We start from the raw sequence: 27,136 nt of genomic DNA on the forward strand, positions 1-27,136 counted from the left end.
GTTTTTTTTTTTCTTGTTGCAGTTACTTCGGTATAGTACAGTTGGTTCGCGTTCCTTTTGGGAACGTGGGACGGAGCAGCGGCAGGCCAATGGCAACGGCTGTTGGTCCATTTTTCCACTTGGTATTGTGCGTTTTTGTGCGCTTGCGTGGGTGTGCATGGTGTGTGTGCTCTGTGTGTGAGTGCACTTACCCTCCATAGGAAGAACGCAATGATGCCAATACCAACCACCGCGGGAATGATCGCGGGGGTGTAGGGCTTGACATCTTCCCATGTGAGGCCGGGCGCAACGGAAGGGGTGCCAACGTCGGTGCCGCTACCACCTGCTCCACCAACTGCAGCACCTGCACCACGGCCAGTACCACCACCACTAACACCACCACGGCCATCAAGACCACCGAGGCCATGAGCACCATCATCAGATACACCGACTGCAACACCTGCCGCCGCCGCCAGCATCCTTTTCATCACCCTCACCTCCTTTTCCTTCCCCACCAGACACTCCATCCGCCAAATCAGCATGACTGAAACTGCCACTACTACCCGATTGATCTGGGTTCGTGGTTTCTGGTTTTGGTTTGGGTGGATTGAGAGGAGGGGGGTCATCGTTGCCTTCAACGACCACGGCATCCTTCTGGTCAGGCGTTCTACCGTCCCCTCCTGTTCCTGTTGATTTTGTTTCTGGTCCTGTTGTTGTGTTTGTTGTGGTTGTTGTTGGTCCTGCTGGTGATGCTACTGGCTCCTTCCCCGATGTTGTTTCCTTGGATTCTGTGCTCTGTGTTTTTTCCGAGGAATCACTACCTGTGCGATCAAAGGAAGGGAAGGAGCATATGATGAAAATTAAGTTATGATTCGGATGGTTGGCCACACGCTTCGTTGACCACACGGTTGGTGCCATGCTCGGTCGGCATGCGTCGGGGACGGTGCCACCCCGGCAAAGGACTCTCTCTCTCTCCCACAACCCACAACACACAACACAGCACACAGACAGTGTCCGTGTGTGTCTGTCGACGTCTCTCTACCGGTCGCTACTGCCGCTTCGGCGCCTCGTCCCTCATGCGCTCATTCTCATTCGACGTTTGGTTTGTCTCAGCGTGGTTTCGCTCTCTGCGTTGTCTCTCCCGCTCTCTGCGGAAGCTGTTGTTTTTCTTTTTTTTTTTCATTCCAATTTTCCTGTGGGCAGTATGCGTGTGTTTAAGTATACCCTCTTACAGTTCTGTGCATACTAGAGTAGTCGAGGGTATGAATGCACACTATGCTGTACTTTTATGCACTCTTTTAGATTCACCTTTTTGGTCTGGCCCGCCCGAAGGTAAGTTCCCCTTCTCTTCATATTGCTTAATAATTTCATCAGAGGGCTTTCCACTGTCATAGGAATCTATCACGGTTACACTCATCTTCCCGGAACTACCCGGAAGTTTAACATTAACGGGATCATCATCGGCCTCCTTACCTGGATTTTGTTCTGCTTTTCCCTTTCCGGCTTCCTTCCCGCCTTGGGGGTCCTGAGAAGTCTTCTCCTCGGGTGCTGGTGCCGCAGGTGGGGGTGGTGGTACGGGTCCTGCTGCTGGTTGTGCTGCTCCCGTGGCCCCACCTGATGTGGTTTGCGCTGGCGGCGGCGCTGGCGCCGGTGCTGGCGGTGGTGGTTCCGCAACTTCCTCCGATCTTGCTACTGATACTGCTGGCCCAGGTGTGGAGGGTGTTGCAGTCTTACCTGCTTCTGGTGTTGTGTCCTTTGGTGCTTCTGCTGCCGTTTGTCCTAAGAATGATGGTAATATAGGAGCATATGGGTGTGTAACACGTGCCGGATGAATGGAGAGATGCAGGGGGCGCACTCGGTGAACTGGGGCTAGATGGTAGCAGTGCACTTTTATTTGTTGTGGCCGTCCCGCTCCGTCATCTCGTCCGCTGTACGGTGCGCTCGCCGCTAATCCACGTGACGCTACCGCCACCGCTGACGTCGTGGCCGCGCCGCTCAACCGCAGTCGGTCAGCGTCAACGGAGTCGTTTGCTCTGCTGTGCTGTTCCGCCGCGTGTGCGTTGTTGTGACTGTCGCGCCCCTTGTCCGTTGTTGTGGTGGCCGCCGCTACTATTGGTACCGGGTGTATGGGTATTCGTATGCGTATTGTTGCTATTCGTGTACTTACCGTCCTCAATTTCCGTGTTCTGCTCATCCGCGTTGTCCGTGTCACGTAGGATGTCCTGTTCATCGGATTCCTGCTCATCCGGATCGTGTGCTCCTTTCACGGATATTTCCCTTTCAACCTTCTGTAGAACGCGTTTCAACGCTCTCTGCAATGTCTGCTGTGCACTTAATACCCAGGGCTCCGTCGTAGCCTTCTGCTCCGTTGCAGCTACTGCACCTTGCTGCATTGGGCCCTGCTGTATTTTCTTCTTACACTCCTGTTGCAGTTGTGTCCGTTGTATCATTTGTTGCAGGTTCACATTCTTGCGTAACCATTCTTTCACGGCCTGCTGCATACTCCACTTCCCACGTCTTATATCCTGCATGCGTTCCCGCGCGCATTCGGTCGCACTGGCTGACATCGGTATTCCTCCATCCCCCATCATTTTACGCACCGAGTACCCTGCATAATAAATACCCCAGTGCCCGCCGCATGCTGACTCTGTTAATATGGTCCCGAACATGTTTACTATGGCACACCGCATGTATTGCCTTAGCTTCTTATTATTCTGTGTCTCTTGCTCATCCTTCCTCCAACTTTCACTCCAGTTTGTCATGAATAGTATTGCAGTTACCATAAATTTGCACGCAATCCGGTCACCTACGGTGTGACCCACGTGCGGCGTGCCAGACTTGTCGGCCCAGTGTTGCCAACCAGTATTATTACAGTTTTCACCCATACTCTCTATGTCCATGTTTTCCATATGTTGAATAAACTCTCCGAGCATGTCCCCTATGTCCTTTTCTAAACTTTCCTAAAATTTATAATATGCACACGTACTCTGTAGCTACGTTCATGCGTATTCATGCGCTCATCGCATGTACACATTCACATAGCACAACTCATCCGACGCCCGTTACTCTGTCCTAAATTTGCGCATTCAATTTTACCAGTATATATGCAGCAACATGCTCCTACGCTCATTTACACGTGATACCAACATATATGATCCCGTACGTGTAGGCTTCCTCCCCTGTCTGTCACAACTCATTATTACCTGATAACGCTCAGCATCTCCCTGTATGCCCCTATCAATCACATACTGTGCCAATATCTCCCCTAACTGTCCCGCCATTGTCATCTATGATTATAACTTGGAAATGTGAATTACGCTTGAATCACTATAGCGTGGTACATAGCTTGCACAACAGCAGCGCTCAGAACTTGTTGTTTACGCTATAAATTACTCCGTATCCCGTACGCATTAACATCCTGCTCAAAATAACTGTACCATCCACTTTAAAAGAAGGGGTATGTATCCGTTTATATAACCTATGCACACATATACAATCCTTATAGTTACACTAGGAATTGGGAGCATCGCAAGCGCAAATAATGAATAAGAGGTAAAGGAAGAAGATAAATAACAAATAAATAAAACAAATAAAAAAAAGAAAAAAAAAGAAAAGACATAAAAAAAAATGAGAGCAAACTAACAACATATGCCTACAAATTCATAACAACATATTCTGCACAATATAGAGAAGACGCTCTCTCTCTCGTCCACACATGAACAATATGCGTGCCATTAAAAAAAAACAAACAAAGGAATAAAAAGGAGAAAATAAAAGAACAAAAAAGGAAGAAAAGCAAAAAAAATAACAACTGCTTCCACACAACGCGTCATGAAAAGCACCCCCCTGCTTTCTACACCGGTCTCCACTAAACGCCTTCACACACACTGTCTCTGTGTGTGCGTACACTAAACCCCTTGTACACTAAAAGCGCAGTATAACAACAACATCAACTTGTGCTCCCGTCGTTGCCGTCGTTGCCGTCGTTGTCGCCCTGGTTCGCCTGCCCACATCATATGTGTGTTCCGTCTCCGTCCCCCCCGCTGCTCGTTGCTCCCTCTCTGGATCCGTACTGGGCTACTTCGTCGAACCGCTTGTGCTCGGAGAGACAATCTCTCCCTCCTTTCTTACACTCGGCTACTTCGTCGAAACCTTCTTACACTCGGCCGTTTCAATCGGACACAATTGTGCGCGCTGGACCACGAGTCACGGACCGGTGGTCAACCGTGTGGCCAACCAAATATCTGAAAGTGCAGATTCTTTCATATTCTTTTCCTCCTGTTCTAACTTACAGATCAAGATGTTACTCAGGTTACACAAAGTACGCACCAGGACGGATCAGGGGTGCAACCGGGGCAGGACCAAGTGCCAGCTTCATCTGCAGTACACCCAGAGGCAAAACCAGCCGAATCAGAGACAACAACAACATCTCCTGAAGCAACGACACCATCAACAGGAACAGGAGGGCAGGGTACAACGAGTGACAAGAAGGATGACGACTCCGGCGCAGCCGTCGTCGATGGCGGCAACGATGACCCCCCTCCTCTCAATCCACCCAAACCAAAACCGAACCCAAACCCAAATCAATCCGGTAGTAGTGGCAGTTTCAGTGACGCTGATTTGGCGGATGGGGTTTCTGGTGGGGACGGACACAAGGATGGTGCTGCTGGGGGTGCAGCAGGAGGTGGTGGCGCAGGAGGTACTGGAGGTGGTAGTGGTGGTGTTAGTGGTGGTGTTAGTGGTGGTGGAGGGGCTGCTCCTACCCCTACCACCCCATCCGTTCCGCCCGGCCTCACATGGGCAGATGTCAAGTGGTACACCCCAACCATCATTCCCGCGGTGGTTGGTATTGGGGTCATTGCGTTCTTCCTATGGAAAGTAAGCGCACACAAGCTCACGCACAACACACACGCACAACGCACATACGACACCGCACACCGTATATGCGTACAACGCACAAATATAGCACAGTGGAAAAAGGACCAACAACCATTGCCATTTGCCATTCCACTGCTCCGTCCCATGTTCCCACAAGGAACGCGAACAAACGTTACCTTTGGACTACTGGACATCGCAAATGAAAGAACCACAACAATTTTAAGAAAAAAAAACTTACTAGAGACGTGCGTGCCCCAATGCCGGATACATTGTGCATTGGAGGTAACTGACGTTGGGCGTGTGGGATACATATATTAGATATTTGAGTGCTCGCGGGCCATGTACATGCATGTATGATGGAATACAGTATTGGCTTCGTAAGTATATACTCCTGTAATTAACATGGCTTATTATTTAAAAAAAAAAACAAAAAAAGCCCTAAATCCTAACCCGCATTGAAACAATGGTTAAACCAAGAACAAGTACAAACATGGTGTACAATTAATATTTATAAATGGCTTAAAATAACTCTTTTCCTATTAGGGATAAATGCATTAGATATTTGTCATTTTCAATACACCAGAAAAAAGTTTTTACTGTAACTTCTGCTGTTTGTACCAATACATTAACGTACATCTTTTTTTTTTTTTTTTATTTAACACACGGCATACATAAATTTTTTTAGTCACATATTATATTCGGGTTCCTATAGTAAAAAATTCACCCAACACTATTTCTCCCCTTTCACTCACTTTTTTTCCGGCAACACTTTTAATTCTGTTACGCTGTTATTATTTCTGATCTAAATTAACTAAAAAATGCGAGTACAAGTGCCTGTTTCTTTTTTTTCTGTTTGCAATAATAAAAATTTTGATATGAATAACAATAACAACACAAGAAAAATAGGAACTAGCATATATTATATTATTCACGTCTCTTTAAGAATTGTAAACTCGCTCTTCTTCTTCAATTTGTCAATAATATTCTTAAAAGGTGAGTTTCTCATAAGTTTGGTATAATTCATATATATTTATGTTGTTTTCAAAAAAAACAACAGGCAATGTTTCCCTTCTTCTAATGCTTTAAAAGTAAGGCATCTTTTGTCATAACTTTTGTATTATGTAGAAATGCAAAATGAAAATTAGAATTACTCACAAAAGCATGCTTAAAAAAAAAAGCATGCACATATAATATAAAATATGCTTCATCATACTTGATAGTTTTCGTTTTGTAGAAACTGTAATTTCTATATAAGCATGGTACATATATATTTCCTTATTACACATCACAAAGAGCGTTGTACTTAGAGAAAAAAGGGATCTGTACGACTTTGTATATTTTTTAAATACAAGAATCCATAGCAACATGCTACAGTCGAACAACAAACAAACATCGACAAGCAACGGTGTCTCACAAGGCGCGTCGCAATGCCGAAATGATAAAGCATATTTCGCAGATAATGAAGAAGGTGAAACCGATGGCATAAGGGCGCATAGGTGGCTCTTCTCCAGAAGAGTACCAATCATTTTGTTTTTTGTTGTTGCTTGCATCTGCTTAACGGTAAGCTCACTGCAAGTGAAAGTTTACATGATCACATATAGATGTATGTGGAGAATGGGACGTTTTATGACTGCTTATATATATGCCACAGCATCCTATGCTCTCTTGCATGCATATTCACTGTGTTCCCCTTTTTTGCTTTTATCCGTGGTATTTCTAATATGGCTGTTCTTTTGTTCATTCAACGCATCACCACTTCGCCCTTCTTCTGTCCATAGCATACGGATGACTTCAACACACAAGAACAGCCCTTGGCCAAAGTGCATAACAGAGTCGCGCGCAGTTTAGCAAAGGTAAAATCACTTTCATCAGAAAATGGGCTTGAATTACATCCGATGGCATTCGAACACTATGACGGTGCCTACGACGATGTGGAACAACCTTATGAAGAAGACTATGCATGTTCCCCGAAACGCATATATTCTGACGCACAATGGGAGGATGAGGAAGATGGAACTATACTAAAAGCATGGAAAATGGTGGAGTACCAGGTACCACAACAAGTCCATTATGAAAGAAAGTGGAAAATAGAACATGATGCAAGGGAAAAAAAAGTCCATAAAGGAGACAACTTATCTGCCGCTATGGCAGTCGCCGAGGCAGTTGCAACGTCTAGAACATCCGTGTCGAAGGTTGGATCAGGGTCCTCATTGCCACCATCCCCGCAAAATGCAAAACAAAGTGCAAAAACGAAACAGGAATCTAAAGGACCTTCGGATACAGGTAAAACCGATATGCGCAAACATGGCGACAAAATAAAATTTCCGGGAGTTTGTAATGAAGGTTCTCTTAAAAACGCCTGGTTGGGGACATAGAATGTGCATCGAATCATATTCCACACGCCTAATTGCAGGAAGGAGCGGAAGCACCGGAAGCACTGCAAGCACCGCAAGCATCGGAAGCACAATGAACGGGAGGCAGAATGAAGTCGTTAACATCAAAACCGGAAGAGACTTTAGTAGACGGAAATTGGCTAAATATATTATATATAGGTACAGCAAGTTCTTCGTTGCGGCTATTGTCGTTTACACTATAATAATGGTTGCTATTGGCTGTATGCTGGCGCTTGCATCTGCGGGTCTAATTTCGGTTATCCCTTCTAGTATATTTCATAGTGTAGCTTCAGCTACTTCGAATTTACTTGGTAAAAGCATTTGGTGTGCAGCTGGGATTGCCACGGCCTCCACGGCAGGTGGAATGGGTATACTCAGTATGTCCTCACTTCTGACATTCCGGTGCTGCTACCGAAGGCGAAGGCAAAAGTGCCAAAGAAAGTTGTGAAAGACCAAAATTGCATCAAAACAAGAGCACAAACCCGAGGTACTCCGGATAAATCCAGAGATACCCCGAGAAACCGAAAGCAACTAACAAAGCATAACTTCCTGTATTGCACTTCTGGGTAGGCAACTTCAATGTTACTGTATGCTTGTACATATTTTCTTAGATGGACCCTCATATGATATTGTATACATTTTGTATTATATGGCTTATTTATCCTTTATAGCAGTTAGCTTTATAGTTCCGTTTTCTACATTATAATATGGTTTACATTTTTCCTAATAGAAATGCTCCGTGCATATATAATGCTGCTTGTTTCTGTAATCAGTTGTCTATTGATATTTTGAAAGGGAGCACTATTTGTGCGGAATCCCTCCTTGTGTTTCCTACATAAATACATATATATGTACGCATATATATTCTCATATTTATAATTCATAATCCCTTACATCATAAATGTAACATATATTATATAATGATTATCTGAGCTAATTCATACAGTGCCTATTCATGTAATATGTAACATGTTTTACTTCTTCTTGCTTACGTACTGATGCTTCCTTTCCGGTTCGTATAAACTTCCACATTGCCAAATGAAACGGTTTTACACCTTAGCTTTTGATATGCACACAAATGGAGGATTTTAGTAAATGTAAAGGTCCATATATGCGATGGGTTTCCACGAAAAAATAGCGTGTCCCATTTGCGCAGATAATATATTATATCATCTCTTGCCCACATATGTGCAGTGGGACGCATAATGTGTCATAGGATTCGACCATGACTTTTGTATACATTGACACACACGCTTCTTTTGAAGTGGCCATACTCTTCGGAAAAAAGTTAATCGTACCGTGCCTTCTAAAAAAATGCATTTTCCCCTTTTCTGTTATAATATAACGCACACTTTCTTCCGGTGAACACACTACAGGGAATCATTATGCCCGTGGTGCTCCTTAAAACCCGCGTAAGGGATGTCCGGTTGTTTTTGTATTGGACATTGTAATTATGCGTAGTTAACAATCTGGATCCCACGATCTACTACTGTAGCCGTTATAGTAATTTCTTCGCCGCTTGAAGGTTCGCCCTACAACACACATGGTTCCCGCCACCCGCGCTTGTTTTTCGTTTATCCATAACTTTTGGCCTTTTACCGTGCTTCGGGAATGAAAAGGGACGGGGGCGGGCATGGGAACGGCAATATTTCGGAGTGCCGCACAGTACTTTACATTTTTCTGCTTCGCTGGCAATTAACTAATCATTATGGGTGACGGGAAGCCATAAAGGAAACTGTTGGTTTGCATTTGCAAAGCCTTTCATCCGTCCCTTAGCACATATAATACTATTCCATCGCGAAATCCATTCTCCTAAAACTTAATGCAGTCATATGCACATACTCTAATTCCATCATCGTGCCTTTATGATTTCCGGCATACGGTTGTACGTACTTCCCAGAGTCATTCGTTTTACACACCCTGCGTGTAATTCATTTGGTTCTAAAGAAAAACAAAAAAAAAAAAAAAAAAGAACAGAGAAAGAGCATAAGAGCAGAATTACACGTAACGCTAAAACAACTTGAAGTTCCAAAAAAAAATAAATAAATATGCGTACACATGAAATAAAACAAAATATAATATATAAAGGGAAAAAAAAAAGAAAAGAAGAAATGCCTGGACAACGTTACGCGCGCACAACTTGGAATTTGCCGCAGCCCCGAGAAAAACTTAACAATATGTGTGCAGATGCATTTACGCAGTGCAGGTAGTCCGTGCGCTTGTACTGTCACGAATAAAATGTACCATGAGAAAAGCACACACCACCGATGTAGGAGCATCGCGTATATGTTTTCGTCACCGCGCGGAACATGTATGCCTTTATATTATGCTACAGCGCTGAAAATAATTATTCCGAAAGAACAAATTCTTCCTGTATTCAATTTTGTGCCATATACTTCTAACGAGTTCACTTCTGAAATTGGGAATCATCCCGTGTGAATATGATTCCGCGCTACGTCTCATATGTGTCTGCAAACATGTATTGTACATCCCTGATAATTGTAGGCACCCCTATTTTCATATACCATGACTTCCATTAAAGCGTGAAATATGAAATTGGTTACCCTGCACGAGCACCAGAAAATTTTACGATGAAATATAAATATTACTGAGTAATTCTGTTGGCGCGCATTCCTGTTCCTGCCTTTGCTGGTATGAAGCTATAGCCGCCCTTTCTTGTGTACTTTATTCCGTACGCCAAGTCCCAATATGCGCACACACCGTGGACCTCGGCAGCTGCCAATGAGGTCATAGCTCGTTACCTAGTCTGCTTATTCATTGTCGCCTGCCTGAATACACATTCCCCACACTGCCATAAACAGTTGTTACTGCTTTTCGCATAAGCTTTTAGACTATTGTCCCTCTGTATGCGCCTACTGTATCCGCCCAAGTGCGTGTGTGTCCACTGTGCTTATATTTTGTACCTTCCTTTATATAACTTCCGTCTTCCCATAATCCACACGTGTGACGTGCTCACAGGATGCTATGGCAATGATGTATTCCTTTGCGGTTCCTCCGCATATATAGCACAGTAAACATCCATAAGACCTGACCAAGCCACAGAGAAGAATATATTACACACGGTGAAAAAATCTTGTTGTACAATATAATCCAAACGTAGCGCATATGATACCCCGTAATCACATTTCCCCTGAAACAGAACTCTGCCATTCCTTTATAACTTGCCGCCGCATTTGCCCCGCACGGTGATGTTGCCCACATTTTTTCCCCTCCTACACGGTGCTCGTCGCATAGGCACAGTAAATATGCCCACCGAATACTAACTGCTACTCATAGGATAATATGTCTGCCTCGATGGAAGACGGGTGGTACCTTCTGTGCTTACTCCGAGAAGCGGCACGCATGGTCCAGGGTTTACCACTTAGGTTTCCTAGGTTAGAAGTTCCAGGGTTTCCAGGTTTAGCGTTCGGATTTGCGGGTTTAGAACTCAGGTTTTTTATGTTAGAAGACTTAGGGTTCCCCTCTTAGGGTGCAGTGTGTACCGTTTAAGGTTCAGGTGTTCCTGAGTTCCCTGGTTCAGGATTTAGGTGTTTGCGGGTTTAGGATGCAGAGATGCGTGGGTTACAATATTAGGTCTTGGGTTCAGGGTGTGCTGTAATACATTTAAACTGTACAGTTGCACATTTAGGTTTCAGGACTCATTATATAGGAGTTGAGGTGTCCCGATTTAACATTGAGTGTTTACGTCTTAGGGTTCAGGGCAAAAGAGGTAGGTTGTAAGTAGGGCTTAGGGGGTGTATAGAGAGAGTAAATTTTATTTTCCCTTAGCGGCGATGTGTGTGATGAAGACGCGGATGAGTATGAGTTTGGGCGATCCGTCACCCGTTTATATTCCCCACCGCGTACAAAAGTCAACGAGTCACTTGATGGGTGCAGTGGAAATGTTGCTGTGCAGTTACGAGAAAAGCTTCTATTCTGCGTATTAGCACGCGGCTCTACTGGGCGGACGGGGATTATGCGGACTCTGACGGCACCCTTCCTGGCATGCCGACTGCACCAGTTATAGTCTTTCCATAGCCTGTACTGAAAGGTATATAAAATATTATCCATGAGTAACTCTTGGTTGCATGATGTTTCGCTTGCGTATTCAGTTCCGTGTTTGCTTTCTTCCATTTTGAATGCCACTTTGGCGTTTGAAAAAGCCCGACGGGAGCGAGGTGTGCTTTCCCTTCCCCCACTGGAGTTACTATTCACCACGATGAGCCCCGTTTTCTTGACCACGGTGTCTTCCGTGGATGCAGATTATTAACACATATACATGCCCATGGGTTCAATGATGTGTGGTCCCACATTTTGATAAGAACAAGACGAAGAGGTACAAAAGACGGATGGTTTTCTCAGTACAAGTGGAGTGCTGACAGGATGCTGCATTTGAGCCCATCGTCATTCACGACTCTGTTCGTACGAGTGAGATAGTAGCGTCTTGTTAACCTCCTATGGATGTTTTTGATTGAAACATTTATTTGGTTGCTGCGTCGGTCTGGGACGTCCGCTGCCCCAGTGCCACTTGTTGAGCCGCGAATTGATGGCGTCGGCCTCGCCACAGGTGTACTCTCCTTTTTTTTTTTTACTCATACGGACCCCTTTCACGCGACTACCATCTGCATCCCTGCCCCTGGACAGTGCCTGTTTTATTGTGTCCAGGAGCAACTTCATGGTTCAGGCAACAACGGGGTGGTGGTGGTGCTGCTGTGCTCGTGCGGGTTGTGGTCATAAATGAGCCTCTAACCAAATAACGAGGACAAAAAAAAGGGGGGGACATTACCAACAAAGAAAACGGAAGTTTTGAACCCATGCGCACAAAAATGGGGTAAGTTCTATGACGGACAAGCCTTGCCCATTTCTGGTGAAGACTCGCTGGTATCGTTTCGCCTCTGTCAGACGAACAGGGTTGTCATCTAATGACTGCCACCTTTGAATGAAGACAGGCGTGGACATCAGCAACACGGAAACTAAACTGCAATTACCACGAACTGCGAAAACACCGGCCGTTCCATCACCAGAGCTGTACGTACATTGATTGACCGGAAAGAAAGAGAGTAATTTGGGAGACGCACCGATGAATGAAAAAGGAAAGGTGATTCTCCATGGGTTCATGTGTTCAGATATTTTTTGTAGTTTGTATGGTTAGTCTTTTTTGCGTTTATTTTTGTTTATTTTTCTTTATTCCCTCCTGCACGTGGGACACAAGAACAGGGCGTTCCGTGGAATCGGGGTCAGGCGACATGGACACGCTGTTCCCATTTTGTAAAAACAGAGAAAGCGCATGACGAGCGGTTCACGGACGGGATGACGAGCGCTTGAGCGCTTGCAGTAGAAAGACAATGGATTGCGTTTCATGCTTGCGCGTTGTGGGAACTATACCTCTGTAGCTTCCATTCCGCGCGGGCACCCTCCCTTGGGATGCAGGCGCTGCTACACACACAACAGAGCTCATTAACAGGTGGCCATGGATGGGCCTTGCATGAATGCCCTGTACCAAATGCAGGCAGGTGCAGAAGTGAAGGGACACACAAAAAGTGAACGTACCCGCTTTGGGGAAAATACATCAAATGAACGCTACATGGCGCGCGGGAGGCTTTGACGGGGTAGCGTCGCCTGGGTGGACCTACTGCTGTTACGCGCAAAGGACGCCACTCATGTTACCATACACTTGTGAAAGTCTTACATGCGCTGGGGGTAGGGAAAAAAAAAAAAACCAAAAAAAAATACGAGGACTAATTCGTCACTTAAAAATTGTCGCTTTCGTTTTCCTTCCCACGTGTCACTGGGGACGCTTTGCAAAGGTAATGTGTCATTTCACCGTTTGTTCAATATCTGCGTTTTTTTTTTTTTTTTTTTTTTTCCCTTTGTTGTACCTCTCACTGCATGCGTCTTTTTTACACTTTTTTTTTTTATTCTTGTTTGCACTTGTTCCGATGTGAAACCCCAGTTGCTGTTCGCGCAGGGTTGTCCACTTATAACGCCCACCTAGGTGTAAACTGCGGCGGGTGGGGACAATAATTGAAGTCCAAATTGAAGTTAAAATCAACGTTAGCATCAACGTTAACGCTGCCATAAAATGAGCGTACTGCACTGAGTTCACTGCGGCGATTACGCAGAAACGTTGAAACCAAGACAACACCCCATGCCACGGCAGCAAATGTGAAGCGATTTTTTTTTTTTTTTATATTTTATTTTTTTTGTTTTTTTTTTTTGCTTCCTTTCAATTGTATTTGTTCTCAGTAACCCGTCGCAGTGGGCGCGTCTCATTCGTCGCGTTGCATTTTTTTTTGTTCGCATTGTCCTTGTACCATTTGTCAAATTCCCGCCGCGTGAGCTGTATCAGTTGCAGCGAGTGCGATCATAACACACACGCATGTGTGCTGCGCCCAATTGTTCCACCTCTGCGGGCGCAAACCGAGCAGTCTAACTTGTTCACGCATTTACAGTAGGACAGTGACATTCATTTTGTTTTTTTGTTCCCCCACGAATTATTTCCTGCGCAACGCCGTCCCATAGGTATGCATTTAATGGTGCATCTTCTTGCGGCAGCAGTAATTCTGTGAGCTTGCAACGAGTTGCAGGCTGAGAGCAGCTTTGCCCGAACGTGCGTTCCCCCGAGTGACGACACAATGAGTAACCTGGAGAGACTAAAACAACGGTTGCAAGAGTCGTTAGAGAAACACAAAAATAGGTTATTAAGGACACGTTATAAAAAGGCAAATGGGTTGACGGAGGGTAAGAGCACAAAGAGTACCAGTTACACAACGGAAGAACCCAAAAAAAGTGACACAACGAAGAATGATATGGCAAACTCGGGAAGTACAAAGAGAGCAACAATAGGAAGAGATAAGAATCCTAGCATATATGATGGGCATAATTTAAAAGGCAGATTGAACGCAAGGTTAGGGAGTGGACAGGTTCCTCAGGTGAGAGGGGAAAAGGAAAGCAACACACTGCACAGTCGTCCTTTGAAGGACAGGCTTAATTGTAAAGCGAACTTATCAACGGGTGTGATACGAGCGAGTACCGGCACTTGCTTCCGTGAGGGCAACACAAACAGAGATGTAGCAAAGGGGGTGATTCCAGATCATAGAGCAGCTAAGCACGCTGTGGACGTGGAAGACACGATACAGCAACACAACCGGGAGCACGGAAATTTCGATGGAGTCTCCAACGAAATCAGAGATAACCTAAACGACTTGTTCAGACATTTTGTCAACTGCAAAATTAATAACCTATATGTTATTCATGGGGACCGCGGGAAGCTTCCTAGGGCGGAGTTGGCAGATGAGGGTCCAGGGGTCATGATGATTCCAGAGGTTGCGGCAACAGAACAGGTACAGGAGGGACTCACTGGAGAGTTGCTTGGTGAAAAGCAAGAACTGCATCTTGCCTTCCCCGACGCTGATGAAGTGCGATGTGACAACCATACGAGGGCGGCAGAGCAGGAAGGACTACACAGCCGTGTGTGTCATGTCCAGGATGTCCAAAGCCATGTCCACGATGAAGGTGGTACTAATGGAGTCAGTGGAGACGAAGACACACGCAAGGAAACAAAACTGATAGGAGGGAACGTCGCAAGGGAGGACACAAGTTCAGGCATTATGGCGGATGGGACAGTAACCCGATCAAGCGAATTGGTGGGAGCAGGCGTCGGAAGTGGAAGGTACAATAGCACTTTTGTCAAGCTAATGGAAATAAAGAAAAAAATAAAAAATAAAATAAAAAATTTCGAGGATGAGGACAAGAGAATGTTCTGCACGGACGAAAGGACTCTGTGCAATTCGGACTCGTCCAATGAGCAGAGGAGCCTACCAGTTAGGGATGTCTCTACCTTCACGGATGGTAACGTTGCTTCCTCTGCAAAGGGGTTTAACCATTGGGGGGTCGTACACGTGGACTCTTCTGTGGCTTCCTGTGCCAGCAGCAACCATGCAGTTTCTTCTAAGGGGGACAGCATAGAGTTGTTCACGACACAAAAAAATATTTTCGTTTGCAATTACTACACGAAGAAGTCAGGCAGGACGAAAGGTAGGCACAGGGACAGGAGACACGCGGGGATCCACGTGCTGAGTGATGCGGCAAATTTTTTGGGCAGCGCATTTTCCCTGGCTAGCCACTCCACTGCGACGTGCGATGTGGGGTGGGGCGAGTTGGAGCAGAATCAATCAGGGAAGTGTCAATCGAACAAGTATGAGACTCACTTCAATCCACAACAATCGAACGCAGCCCGCACCTATCTGCACGAGAATAAGGGGGCAGCACTGAGGAGAAGCAGCACACAAGGCCGAAAGGTACTGAAGCGAACAGGAAGCCCCGTGAACATGATTCCGGATCAATGGAAAGAACGGCCACCACGAAGCAGAGATAAGCACGGAAACACAAAGTATGAATTTAGTTCGTGTCCATCGAGTTCATGTTCCTACCAGAGCAACTGTTTATATCCCTCCAGAGGGAACGGATTCAAATGTTCGAAGGGTCAGGTTAGGAGAGGTATCAGCAAACACATGGAAAAACAAGCCAATGGAGGATGGAGCCTTGCACGGGAAACGCATGCCACGTGGGACACCCCAGACAGGGGCACAGAACCTCATTACACAAGTGTGATTAGATCCCTCGGTCGTAAACAAAGTGCAACCTGCATGCAGGATAGAAGCAAATATGAAATGAAGAATGCCATGCAGTGTGAAATCAACATGTGCAATGAACGTTCTGGTGAATGCAAGGACGAAGCGAACCGATTCGCTATGTGGGGTAGGCCCACTGAGGAACAAGTACCTTGGACAGACGCAAACGTGCAGGCCACGTCACCTGTTCAGTGGAAACAATGCAGTGGCGACTTTAGCCTTGAGACTGGCGAGCACTGCTTCGTTGAACTCAATCGTCAGCGCAGCCGCCTGGGTGATGATCCCCGTGCAAGAGCACCTCTGAAAGTAAACAGGACGAATCACAGTGCAACTCCCCCCCAGTTAAGTCCAAGTGCTCACCAGTCCTGTGAGAAACAAGCCAAATGCTACATATGCTCATTCCCTATCCGCAACAGTGAGGAGAAATTCATTTTAAAAAAAAAAAAAAAGGACTACCACGTGGTGCGGATGGAGCAGGAGGATACATCATACAAGCAAAATGAATGCACACCGAAAAATTGTTTTAGCAAAACCGATTCGTTGTACCCTAGACACAGATGTTCAGTGAGTAGTCTGGTCCCAGAGGAGCATATCCATAGGGGGATGCTCCCAGGAGACATGCTTGCTCATAAGGAAAGCACACACCATGAGAAGCACAAATTCCTCTCCAGACAAAGCATCCATGCAGGTTCTGCAACGTGCTCATATATGCTCGATCAGCAGGGGGAAGCAAAACAAATGGAGACTCCCGCAGGGCACATAGACATTAAACACAAGGGTGTGCAGGTCCACCCCGGTCAACATAACGGACATGGGCATCGTACTAATTTGAGATACCACTCAGTGAAGGAACAGGAGAAGGAACATGAACCGGATGAGCCCTCGTTCGTCATGCACTCGAATGAACCCACATATGGATGCAAGTTGCAGGGTGAGGCAAGTCATAAAAGGGAGGAAGCTATTTGGGATGGGGGGCCAGGCGGCTTCCCATTACAAACAAGTGTCCAAGAGGAAGGCCTGCAACGAAATACTCCCATATGTGCAGTGAAGAGGCACGATGGATTGAACAACGCAAGGAGAATCAATCAGTGGAGTCACAATCCCCTGAGGGTTCCCCCACATGAAAGGAGCTGTTCCAGACAAGAGCCTTCCCCTGCAAGGGTAGCAACCCCTCGTGATATGGACCACGTAAGCGACGCATACAACACGTGGGTATATAAAGAAAGGGTATCTGCGTCCGCCGCACCGGATATGGTTAGTATAGAGAGTGTCGTCGTGAATGGAAGTACACGAGCGAAGAAACCCAAGACTCTCTTCTGGAAGATAAGCGAGGGGGACACGTTCACTATTCCCGTCGAGGAAGACTCCGGGAAGATCCTCCAGTTGAGGGGTCTTCTCGACGAGGGGCCAGCAAAAGAGCACCAGGGATTTGGAACAGAGGGCGGTACAAACAGAAGGCGCGTTGCGTCCAACGGTGCCATTTTAAAAAAAGTCCTGAGAATGAAAATGGAGGCCATGAGAAAGGAACAGGGACACATGGAGCCAAGGAACGTCACGCCACCGGTGGGCCCCACCAAGGTTGAACATAACGCACATAATGTATCACATGAAGACAGGAACCGACTTAGCAAATATGAGAAGGGCGGGACACATACACATGGGGAGGCGACACGGATGCACAGTGGGCATGGTGAAGCATGGGTGCGCGACAAATTGTCTGGACGTATGGGGGGAGCAGATGGTTGTGGGGGGTCCACTGGCAGCAGGGAAACGCTCAGTAGAGGTACTCTGAATGGAGGTACGCGCAATGGTGACCGTCCAATTAGGCTTCCCCCCTGCAGTCGCGTGGAGAGAGAACCCCCTCGTGAGATGACACCCCGTGTCGGCAGTATGCACGTGGAGGCCTCCCCCGTTCCGAGCGCATCAACCCTGGAAAGGATTCCTTCCTCGGTGAACACTCTCAAAATGTACTCCCTGAGCAGCGGGCTGACCAGAAATGCACCCGTCACACTGAAACGCGTGGGCACGGTGGGCCCAGACGACGATGAGGACAAAAAAGGTGAAGATATTATGGAGGTGCAACGTTTTAACGAGTCCTACTACTGCAACATGAAACGAATCAAGGGTGACGACGTATACCCGAATTCAGAGGAACCAATTAGCACATCCCAGAAGAGGAGGTTAATGAAGGCATATCTTGAGGATCTGAGGAAGAAGAAGCAAAACAAACAGTTGTTCAATTATAAGCTAAAATATAACATTGAATTCTTTAAGTTCGCTCAGTTTATATGTCAGGACAAGAATTTCTGCAGCAACTATTTGGGACAGATGGGCAGCAACATGGTTTCCAATGGGGACGACATCGACCGAATCGCCTTTTCCATTGTGAAACTGTTTAATGCGCGCTGAAAGGGAAGAGGGCGCGATCTTCGTTTGTGTTTACCTGTTTGGGGCATGTGACCCCTGTGTCTGCTACATTTGTTTGGCACGCTCGCCAGTTTGCATACTTCTTTGCTTGGCAATAGGTCCCCTTTTTAACGAGACGGGCCAGGCGAAAAAAAAAAAACAAAAACAAAAACAACTGTTTTCACTGCCCTACACGCGACTTCAAAATTTGATACCGAAGTGTTCATCGAACAAGCAGTGGTGTCTTTTGCACATTTCTGCGCACTGCATGGGGGAATGAGGCGTACAGTGGCTCCACAGTAAGGTAACAGTACACACATATAAAACCCTCGCCACACAGTGCTATTATGCCGTCGTTGAGGATGAACCACCGCGTTCATGTCCAATCGCATGTACCCCCTCCATATACGTACGCACACTACATGTGGTGGCCGGAAAAGTCGAACCAAAGAGACTTAACCAGGTGTCAATACCACCTGTGGGGAAGTGAATTTTTTTCGAACAAAAGACCAACACAAAAGGTCCGTAGAAAACAGTTAACAACCACATAGTACTTCGTAGCACACATGTACCCGTGTGGATGTTCGGGGGTAGTTTCAATTCGGAGCAGAGTATTCAAACGGGGAAAAAAATGCAAAACAAAATGACAAAGTAACAATTCGATTACAAAATGGGGAAGCTAAGCATCCCTAATGTGGCTTCCACAAACAGGCGTCATGATGAGGAATAACAAGAAGAAACAAAAAACAAAAAGCACTTCCTGCCACACAACTTGGTGTGGCTTGGACCATTCGAACAAGTCCGTGCCGCCACGAACATCCTGCCCCCTTTTTGGTTGTTGAAAATTCATAACTCCTCGTCCCACTGCAGTATCGGTTGTGGCTTCGGAATAATGGTGAAGGGCTTATGTGGAGGGGGGAACAGTTTGTTCAGGGCAACAAAGCGATCAGAGTCGCAGCATCGGACGGGCAGCATCGGCTCGAAGTACCCCATTTCACTCCAAATCCTCATCTCGTCAAGGAAAAAGGGTCCCTGCAGAAAGCGTATGTGTGGAACGGAGATCATTACGAATGAGTCGAAGAAGAGACAACCGTTCTGCATAGGTGGGGTAGAACCACATGCAGGATCGACTTTAAAGCGTTGCTGATCATGTGTTCCACCAATGGATGGCGCTCACATCGCGCGAAGTACGCGTGGGTGGAGTCTCTCTTCTCAGTACCTGCACTACGCCCTTGGGGTCCACGTACTGCCAACACTTATCTCGCAAGGCATCTGGACGTTTGGTTTCCTCCATCTCCAAAAGGTTGTACGTTGCGTTCTTCTTTTCACCTGAACTGTTCATACTTTTATTGGTGCTACTCGTTTTGTATATGCTGGGAATCTTGCACACCATTTGCGCCGGTTGCGCGGGTTGCGCTGTGGGGAGGACATGTGACGGATGCGCAGCGTTGGGGTGCATCATCGAGTGGTGGTCTTCGCTCTTGTTTCTTTCGTTTGACATATAGTTCAGGTGAATGTCCCCACGTCCCGCTGTCCTTTGGTCATTCAAGGCGCCTCCTATTGCTCTAGCTGCACCAGCTGCGGTCCCAACTGCGACTCCCCCGTTCGTCTGGTCGCTTCCTTTCGGGGACACGTCTTCTTTCGAATTGATCCTAAGCCCGCTAGGGTACATATTGGCGCTCTTCACAAAAGAGTTGTAATCGCTAAAGTGCATGTACTCTTTTGGGGGGGCATACTGTTGATGTTGTTTGCTTGTATGCGTGTCCTGCTTCATTGGCTCCCTCATTGGGGTCATTACCATGTCGATTTGTGTTTTTACTCGGTCACAATGATTTAGCGCCTTCGCTTCGTGTTTCGCTTGACTCGTGAAAGTACTTTGATCCGCTTGGGCATTTTGGTAATAATAATTTAGGTGGTCTGGCGAGGGACTGGTGGTGGCCATCTGCTGGTGCTGCCCTTGGTGCGAGTGATGATGTTGCTCCTTGGCACCAGCGTGCATCATGCTTTTTATCCTGTGTGTTATGTCCTGCTCTTGGGCGGTATACTTGCCCCCCTGCGGAGTGCTGCTCTGGTTGGCTTTACGCAGCATGGAGTTGGCGTCCAGGTGGTCGTCCCTTCCTTGGGCACCAGCCCTCAGACTGCTGAGTAGGCCGCTTTGTATTCCGCTTTGCACGCCACCCTGCATCTCCAATTGCTTTTTCTTTCTCAAAAGTTCCAGCAGGCTGTACTTGCCTGACATGTCCTTAATACTATCGCGGTCTTGCGCACCGTCCTCCTTGCTCGACTTGTTCATCAGTGACTTGTTGATTCTGTTGAGGAGGGGCGATGTGCACGCTCCGTTGATGTTGCGATTGGTGAGATCGTTGTGACTGGTGTGTCCGTCGAGGGAAAGCCCATCGCGGGGAAACACTTCGAGACTTTGAGCGCCTCTACTGTACATGCTGCCCCTACTAATAGCCTCGTACCCGCCTGCTCTTCCCACTGGGTTGTTCTTCTTATCCTCCTGCTCTTCCGCATAGGTGATATCAAGTGAAGAAGTTACTCCTGGCTCATTATTCCCGCCACTCCTCTTGAGGAACATTTTGGCCTGCTCGTCTTTATTATGTCCTCCAATTGTATTTAAAAAATAATTTCTTTGGTACTCCGAGAGACTTATTTTGTTCTGATTCAGATTTTGTTGGTTGTAGTTGCCATCAGTTCGTCTGCCTGGATCGCTCAATTTTTGCATGAGTAACTTGTGTTGCATTTCCATAGGGGGTGGGCCAGTCTTCCTCATGATATTGGAGTAACTGGCCGGGTAGCCTCCCAGATAGCTTCCTCCTGCGTAATCGCTGGTAAAGCCACTGGTGTATTCCGCTGCGCTGTTGAGAGGCATAGTAGACGATTGCCCTTGTTCCCCCTTACCATCGACGATGCCGAGATGTTGACCGGAAGTCGTGAGAGATGGAGAAGCGGACACAGGCAGGTCCTTCTTCTTTTTCTTCTCCTCCTCCTCATGTTGCCCATTGGTTGTGACATACCTGTGGACAATTTTGTCAATGTTACAAATGAATTGCACAATGGCCTCCTTGTCCGCGTGGTCTCGCATCATTTTTTCCTTCTTCTGTTGGTACAGGTTGTCATGCTGCTTAAGAATAACAGTAAACTGTTGGATCAGACTTTCGTATTTTTTCCTATTCTTCTCAAGCGTTTCTTTCACCAAATCGTTAGCATAATCTAGCAGCATTTTCATTTCCTTTACCTTTGCGACGATCTTTTTATCCTTGGCCATGAGTTCCTTGGCGTGCGTTCCTCCACTCCCAGTCGAGTCATACGCCTGAATTTTGTGCATGATCCAATACAATTTTAACTGAATGAGTTGTACATTCAGAGAGTGGTAACATTTCAGCAGTTCACACAGGTCTAAGTTAGATAGGTGTGATTTTATATTTGCAGGAATGGAATTTTCCCTTCCTGTGGATGGTACCATCTGCTTCTTCTTCATCATTATCATCAACCTGTTGTTGTCATTCTGTTGCTCTTCCTTCTGTTTCATTCTCATAATCATTGCGGTTGCCAAATCCTTTTTGTGAATTTCTTTTGCACGCTGGGGGTAAAAAACACTGCTACTACTGTTACTGCTGCTGCTAATTCCACAGTGGGTATTATTTCCTTCGTCCCTCCCGATATGTTCATTCGATGAGGTCATAGGTATGTCTTCTATGTGTTCCCTTTTGAAGCCCATTTGATATTGTTCTTCAATGAGGTTTCTTCGTGGAGGTGGTGCAGACGGGTCAAGATTCTGTGTACTGCTAAGGGTATGTCCACTTGAGGCATTCAACATGGGGTCGGAAATACTATTACTGGTGTGTTGGTTTTTTCCCACAATATTAACCGTTGCGTGAGGTAACACCCTCTTGAATAATCTTAGTAAATCTTCATTTGATTTTTTAGCCTCAGGGGGATTACGAATGGTTGGTCTAGTTTGTTCATTTGCTTCATTACTGGGGTTCACTTGGATGGAGGACGCATCGTTAATGGGTCCTTCACTGCTATCCCTCCTCTCAGGCAATGTAGAAGAGTAAAACGATTTTCCTTGCTGATTTGACATGTACAACAGATGGCTGCTTTGGTGTGCACTTCCTTTAGTAACATCATTGTAACTCTGCTGTTGTAATGCGTTGAAGTACATGTCGCCATTTAGGTTCTTGCCACTTGGTGCTGGTCCGTCTGCTCCTTGGGGATGGTGGCTGCTTCCCTGCATAATCCTTTGCTTTACTACAGACAGTTGATTAAACAGGGGGAAGGAGGAATTACCACTCTGCATGGGTACTCCATTTGGGAGGGGATTAATATGGGGCTGATACAATGAAGAGGACTCTGCGATATTTTTATTTGCGCCGCTTTTAGGGGGGCCATTCATGTCACTATGAAGCGTGTCGTTCTTCCTCTGATGATGGGTGTTACTTCCGTCCTTATCATGACCTACCATGGGGAGACCATTACTGTTACGTGAGGGGCTATCCTGCGTGTCAACAACATTCTGTGCGCCCGTGCCGCTTAGGACCACTGGTGCAGCACGTGCAGTGGTTTCATCACGCTCATTCGTGCCTCCATCACTGATGCCTCGATCGTTGGGCGGTGCGAGCTCCTGTGGGACCCGATCCTGCTTGCCTGACACATCAGCCTTGTACTTCATAATTTTGGACAGGAAGCTCGTGATTTTGTTTGTGCTTTGGGGTTCGCTTTTGGCGTTCTCGGGGGGGGGCACCACCTGCGTTGTCGTTGTAGTGGCGGCTGTGCTTGCAACCGGCTGCATAACTACCTTATCCTTGCCCGCCGGCGCGCTCTCACCAACGACGCCATTTTCATTACCTGCACCCGAGGCATCACTTTTCTTTTTTTTATTTATCTTTTCCTTTTTTCTTTTCTTATCCTGATCTGGCTCCTTCTCATTGTTGGGGCTAGCCTCCGCCAACAGTTTGTCCTGCTCGTTACCTTTACCCATATCCATCTGCGCTCCTTCCGTTGGTTCCCCTTTCTTGGTCTGCCTTTCTGGTTCGTTCCAGTCTCCGGGGGGGCCACCATTAACGGCAAAACTGTTTGGGGGGAATGCATGTGGAGGTATCCCCACCTGGACATTACTTCTGCCCATGTGGTAGAGTAGGCTTGTTCCATCTTGCACGTTCTGACTTGGGTGGGCATTGGCCCAGCTGTTGACCGCGACCTGTTTTGTGGTGACGCTACTTTTGCTCGCATCGCTCTGGAGCTTCACGGTGTTGTCCTTCTCCTTTTCCTTTTTCTTCTTTTTCTGTTTCTTTTTATCATCTGTCGCTGGAGCATCTGCGCCGTTGGCACTATCTGGGGAGGGAATGCCTTGGGCGCAGTAGTCCTCTTTCGGTCCTTCTACCATGCCACCTACAACGTTGTCTCTCCTGAGAAGACTATCACCAGTGCTACCATTGACGGCGCACACCTCGACGTTCTTCTTTTCCATGTTGGGGGTGACTCCCTGGTCGTGCTTCTCCTCGGGTACCTTCCCTAAGCTGACATTGCCGAGGCTCCCTATGCTGGCCATACTTCCAACGTTACTGACGCTGCTCGCGCCGCTAATGCCGGCAGTGCCAGTGGGGGGGACCACCAAACCTACTGCAGCCGCTGATGCTGCTGATACTGATGATGGTGCGCATGGCGCCGCTACTGCCGTGCCGGAGGCGGTTTTATTTCTCCAGTCTACATCCCAGTCGTAAGCATTACCGCCCTTCTCCGGCTTCTTCTTTCTGCCTAGCGTCGCGGCCGCCGCTTGCGCATTATTGGGGGAAGGAACTGGCGGGGCCACCACGGCCTTTCCCATTTTGGCCTTGTCCTTGTCGCCTGCTTCGGCTCCCCCTTTGGTTTTCTTGAAGGTGGCTTCGTCCATTGCGTCAGAGGCGTTTCCGCTACTAATGTTGTTGACGCTGATGGGAGCAGCACCGGGGGGGCTAATTAGTCCGCTCAGTACACTTCCTCCGATGGCGTTCCCTGCACCACTCCCAACTGCTGCATCCACATTCATATACTTAATCTTGTAGACGCTGCGCTTGTTGTCCTTCAGGTTGGCCTGTGGTTTGGGTGGCTCGGAGAGGACCCCAGGAGGAGCCTTCTTCCACTGGACGTCATACAGCTCGTTAAAATTGTAGCTATTAACAAGTTTTCCCTCATATGTATATATTTTAAAAGTATTTTCGACCTTCATCCTAGGGTAAGTGGAAGCCGTCATGAAGAGGGTACCATCTGCAGACCAATCACACAGCACAGTACATGGTTCCCTATATTGCTTTATTAGAATGACCGAGTCATCTTTCTCTTTAAAGTAAAAACATATATCACCTGCTAAATTACCGAACCCCCCAAGAGCAATCATGTTACCAAAGGGGCACCACTTAATGGTGTTTTTGTACTGGGACGATATTTTGAGTTTTATATTTAAATTATGGTCATACAGAAAAATGGAATTATCTGATTTGCCTTCAATTAGGAGAAAGTCATCACTGGTTTGATTCCACTTAACATCCTGTGCGACTTGTTCGTTAATCTTTTTCATGCCCATATGTCTGGCGCTGAGGGAGAAGTAGTAGCAGTTGCTTACATACCCATATGACTTGTTGGTCGTATCGTTTGTGTATACCATAAGGATAACATGCTTGCCGCTGAGTGACCACATGCAATACAGATTATCCAAGTTACCAAAACTTTTTTGTATGAGCAGATCCAAAGAGACATTTTTTTCGGGGGGACTTTTCTTCTTTCCCGAATGGACCCCATCTACGTGGTTCAGCGAACAAGACGACAAGCCCTGTATCTTATACACATACACATCTCCAAGGAAATTATTCTTCGTGTGAACAATGAAGAATCTTGCGTCGTCCTCTCCAACATAGGGGGACATATACATGGCTATGACATTTGGGTGATGCCACGTGAAAAGGTAATTCGTTGGGATATCTGTATTTACGAAATTGTGGAGGACCTCTGTGTTGGTTTGTATCAACTGGTGTGTGTCATATACATAGAGGTTCGATTTCTTCTCCAGAAAAAAATATCTGTCCTCAGTGGTGAAGTGAATGATGGGCCAGTTGCTACAAATTTTTTTTCTAATCTTGAAGGAGCAAAGGACTTTGTTATGCTGTACACTGAATAGGAGTAGGTTTCCTATGGAGACAAAATTTTTCTCTTCAAAGGGGAAGAAGAACACAACAAATTTATTGGCTGGTGACCACTGCACATGTTTGATTAATTTTACATTGTCGTCCGTGAAGAGTTCTTTGTACCTATTGTGGCAGGTTATTTTATTTACCCTTATGTTATCTCTGTCGGAATAATTTGATATGAGGAGTAAGCCTTCCACGGAGTGCAGGATGAGAAAGGAGTTCCCATCGCACGACCAGATCGCGTCGGGTATGCACCCGTCGTACTCGAATGTTACTTTTCCCGTGTACTCATTGTTCTCGTTTCGCTCGAAGGTGTAGAGCTTGATGCCGCTCTTGGACCTTATCAACAGCTCGTTCATCTTGCTATATCGGTGCGGCTTCGGCGTGGCTTCTGCGTGATTTCTACGTAGCTTCTGGGGGATGGCCTTCAGGGTGGCCAACTTAAGCGCTCACTTGCGCGGTCTCTTCCTCGGCTAACCGCGCGACGCCAACGAAGTGTGCTGTTCCGGGGAGATCGCTCTGTGACGAACGATTAGGCGTGCCCACGCACAGGTGTTGTTCCCTATATGCGTGTACACGTCCCTAATGGTAAAACGACGCCACGGCAAAACATAACATGTGAAGAGCTACCTCCCAGTGTGGGCTTCTCCCTTTTTTGTTCCTTTACGTTTGCTTCTGTTCCCCCCCGTGGAGCAATTTTCCTAGTGCCTTGAAAGGGGGGTCTAAACCAGCTCGTACGTTTCAGGTTGGAGAGGCCGGGGGGGACGGTTCAGAATTATGGCCGATAATTTTCTGAGGTATCTGAGGTGATATTTCCTATGGGGGAGGGTTATTTTTTTGTCCAAGGGTAGATACTCGTGGGGGCAGTGGTGAGCAGTTCAGAGTGCGCAATATGTGATATGTAGAAAACCACGTACCGCTTGAGAACTGCCGCCACGACACAGGTAATGTTAAAGGTCAGTTGCTTGCGCATCGCGAGGTGAACAAATCATGTGCTAACATTTTTTCTGTTCACATGCATTTTGAGGTGCAGGTCTGGCTGCGCAAGGCGGTTGTCATGTATTCGTGCGACGCAGAGGAATAATCATACAAAGTGGAAGTGGTGGTGGGGAGCAGCGTCGCATATTCGCACGCTCCCAGCATACTGGAGTACAAATGTATGTGCTCCCAAACGTACTTGCGTAAAGAAGCATGCGTGAAATCATGCGTCACAGCATGCGCGACGCATGCCTGATTTAGAGGCGCATGCTCTCGCTCAGCCGCTGTCACTGCATTGCGAGGGACTTTTTGCCTCCCACTACGCGTCACCGCGACATTTGGTTGGTACGTGGGATCCTTAGCGTGACGCTGTGTAGGATGATCCACGTAGTAACCCGCGCATACGCGTATGCATATACATCCGCTTACGCGATTAGCATGCCTTTTTTGCTACCAATCACACGCTCGTGCACCCGCATATGGTATACACGTGCTGTGGCGCAAAGCAAATGTTAATATAAGTACCAAACGAAGAAAACTTGACAAGAAGAAAAAAAATCAATTTGCATCAAAAAGATTTTCCAGTTCATCAACGGAAAAAACATATATTACCCATATGTAAGTAAAACGCAGCAATTACATGCATACGAAAAGGGAAACAAAAAAAAAAAAAAAAAAAAAATTTATGACCTGACCAGTT

General features: G+C 46.7%; 6 protein-coding genes across 6 annotated transcripts; 3 read left to right on the forward strand and 3 right to left on the reverse strand.

Moving 5' to 3' along the window:
• Positions 1–417: 417 nt before the first annotated feature.
• On the reverse strand, positions 418–2,879 carry AK88_04148 (uncharacterized protein; the record flags this gene model as incomplete). The annotated part of the gene is made up of 4 exons (XM_012481758.1): positions 418–800; positions 1,264–1,527; positions 1,714–1,758; positions 2,147–2,879. 4 exons carry the CDS (start codon positions 2,877–2,879, stop codon positions 418–420), a joined length of 1,425 nt encoding a protein of 474 aa, XP_012337181.1.
• Positions 2,880–3,093: 214 nt separating this feature from the next.
• Positions 3,094–5,080, forward strand: AK88_04149 (uncharacterized protein; the record flags this gene model as incomplete). The annotated part of the gene is made up of 3 exons (XM_012481759.1): positions 3,094–3,115; positions 4,274–4,857; positions 5,015–5,080. 3 exons carry the CDS (start codon positions 3,094–3,096, stop codon positions 5,078–5,080), a joined length of 672 nt encoding a protein of 223 aa, XP_012337182.1.
• A 595-nt stretch (positions 5,081–5,675) lies between these two features.
• On the forward strand, positions 5,676–7,820 carry AK88_04150 (uncharacterized protein; the record flags this gene model as incomplete). Its single annotated transcript, XM_012481760.1, has 5 exons — positions 5,676–5,870; positions 6,151–6,417; positions 6,636–7,140; positions 7,271–7,409; positions 7,610–7,820. 5 exons carry the CDS (start codon positions 5,676–5,678, stop codon positions 7,818–7,820), a joined length of 1,317 nt encoding a protein of 438 aa, XP_012337183.1.
• Positions 7,821–10,537: 2,717 nt separating this feature from the next.
• On the reverse strand, positions 10,538–11,384 carry AK88_04151 (uncharacterized protein; the record flags this gene model as incomplete). The annotated part of the gene is made up of 2 exons (XM_012481761.1): positions 10,538–10,734; positions 11,246–11,384. The coding sequence occupies 2 exons, from the start codon at positions 11,382–11,384 to the stop codon at positions 10,538–10,540; spliced, it is 336 nt and encodes a 111-aa protein (XP_012337184.1).
• A 2,501-nt stretch (positions 11,385–13,885) lies between these two features.
• AK88_04152 (uncharacterized protein) lies at positions 13,886–18,292 on the forward strand (the record flags this gene model as incomplete). Its single annotated transcript, XM_012481762.1, has 1 exon — positions 13,886–18,292. The coding sequence occupies one exon, from the start codon at positions 13,886–13,888 to the stop codon at positions 18,290–18,292; it is 4,407 nt and encodes a 1,468-aa protein (XP_012337185.1).
• Positions 18,293–19,135: 843 nt separating this feature from the next.
• AK88_04153 (uncharacterized protein) lies at positions 19,136–25,817 on the reverse strand (the record flags this gene model as incomplete). The annotated part of the gene is made up of 2 exons (XM_012481763.1): positions 19,136–19,321; positions 19,509–25,817. The coding sequence occupies 2 exons, from the start codon at positions 25,815–25,817 to the stop codon at positions 19,136–19,138; spliced, it is 6,495 nt and encodes a 2,164-aa protein (XP_012337186.1).
• Positions 25,818–27,136: the final 1,319 nt, after the last annotated feature.

The sequence above is a fragment of the Plasmodium fragile genome (assembly GCF_000956335.1).
Source record: "Plasmodium fragile strain nilgiri unplaced genomic scaffold supercont1.55, whole genome shotgun sequence".
Taxonomy (NCBI): Eukaryota; Apicomplexa; class Aconoidasida; order Haemosporida; family Plasmodiidae; genus Plasmodium; species Plasmodium fragile.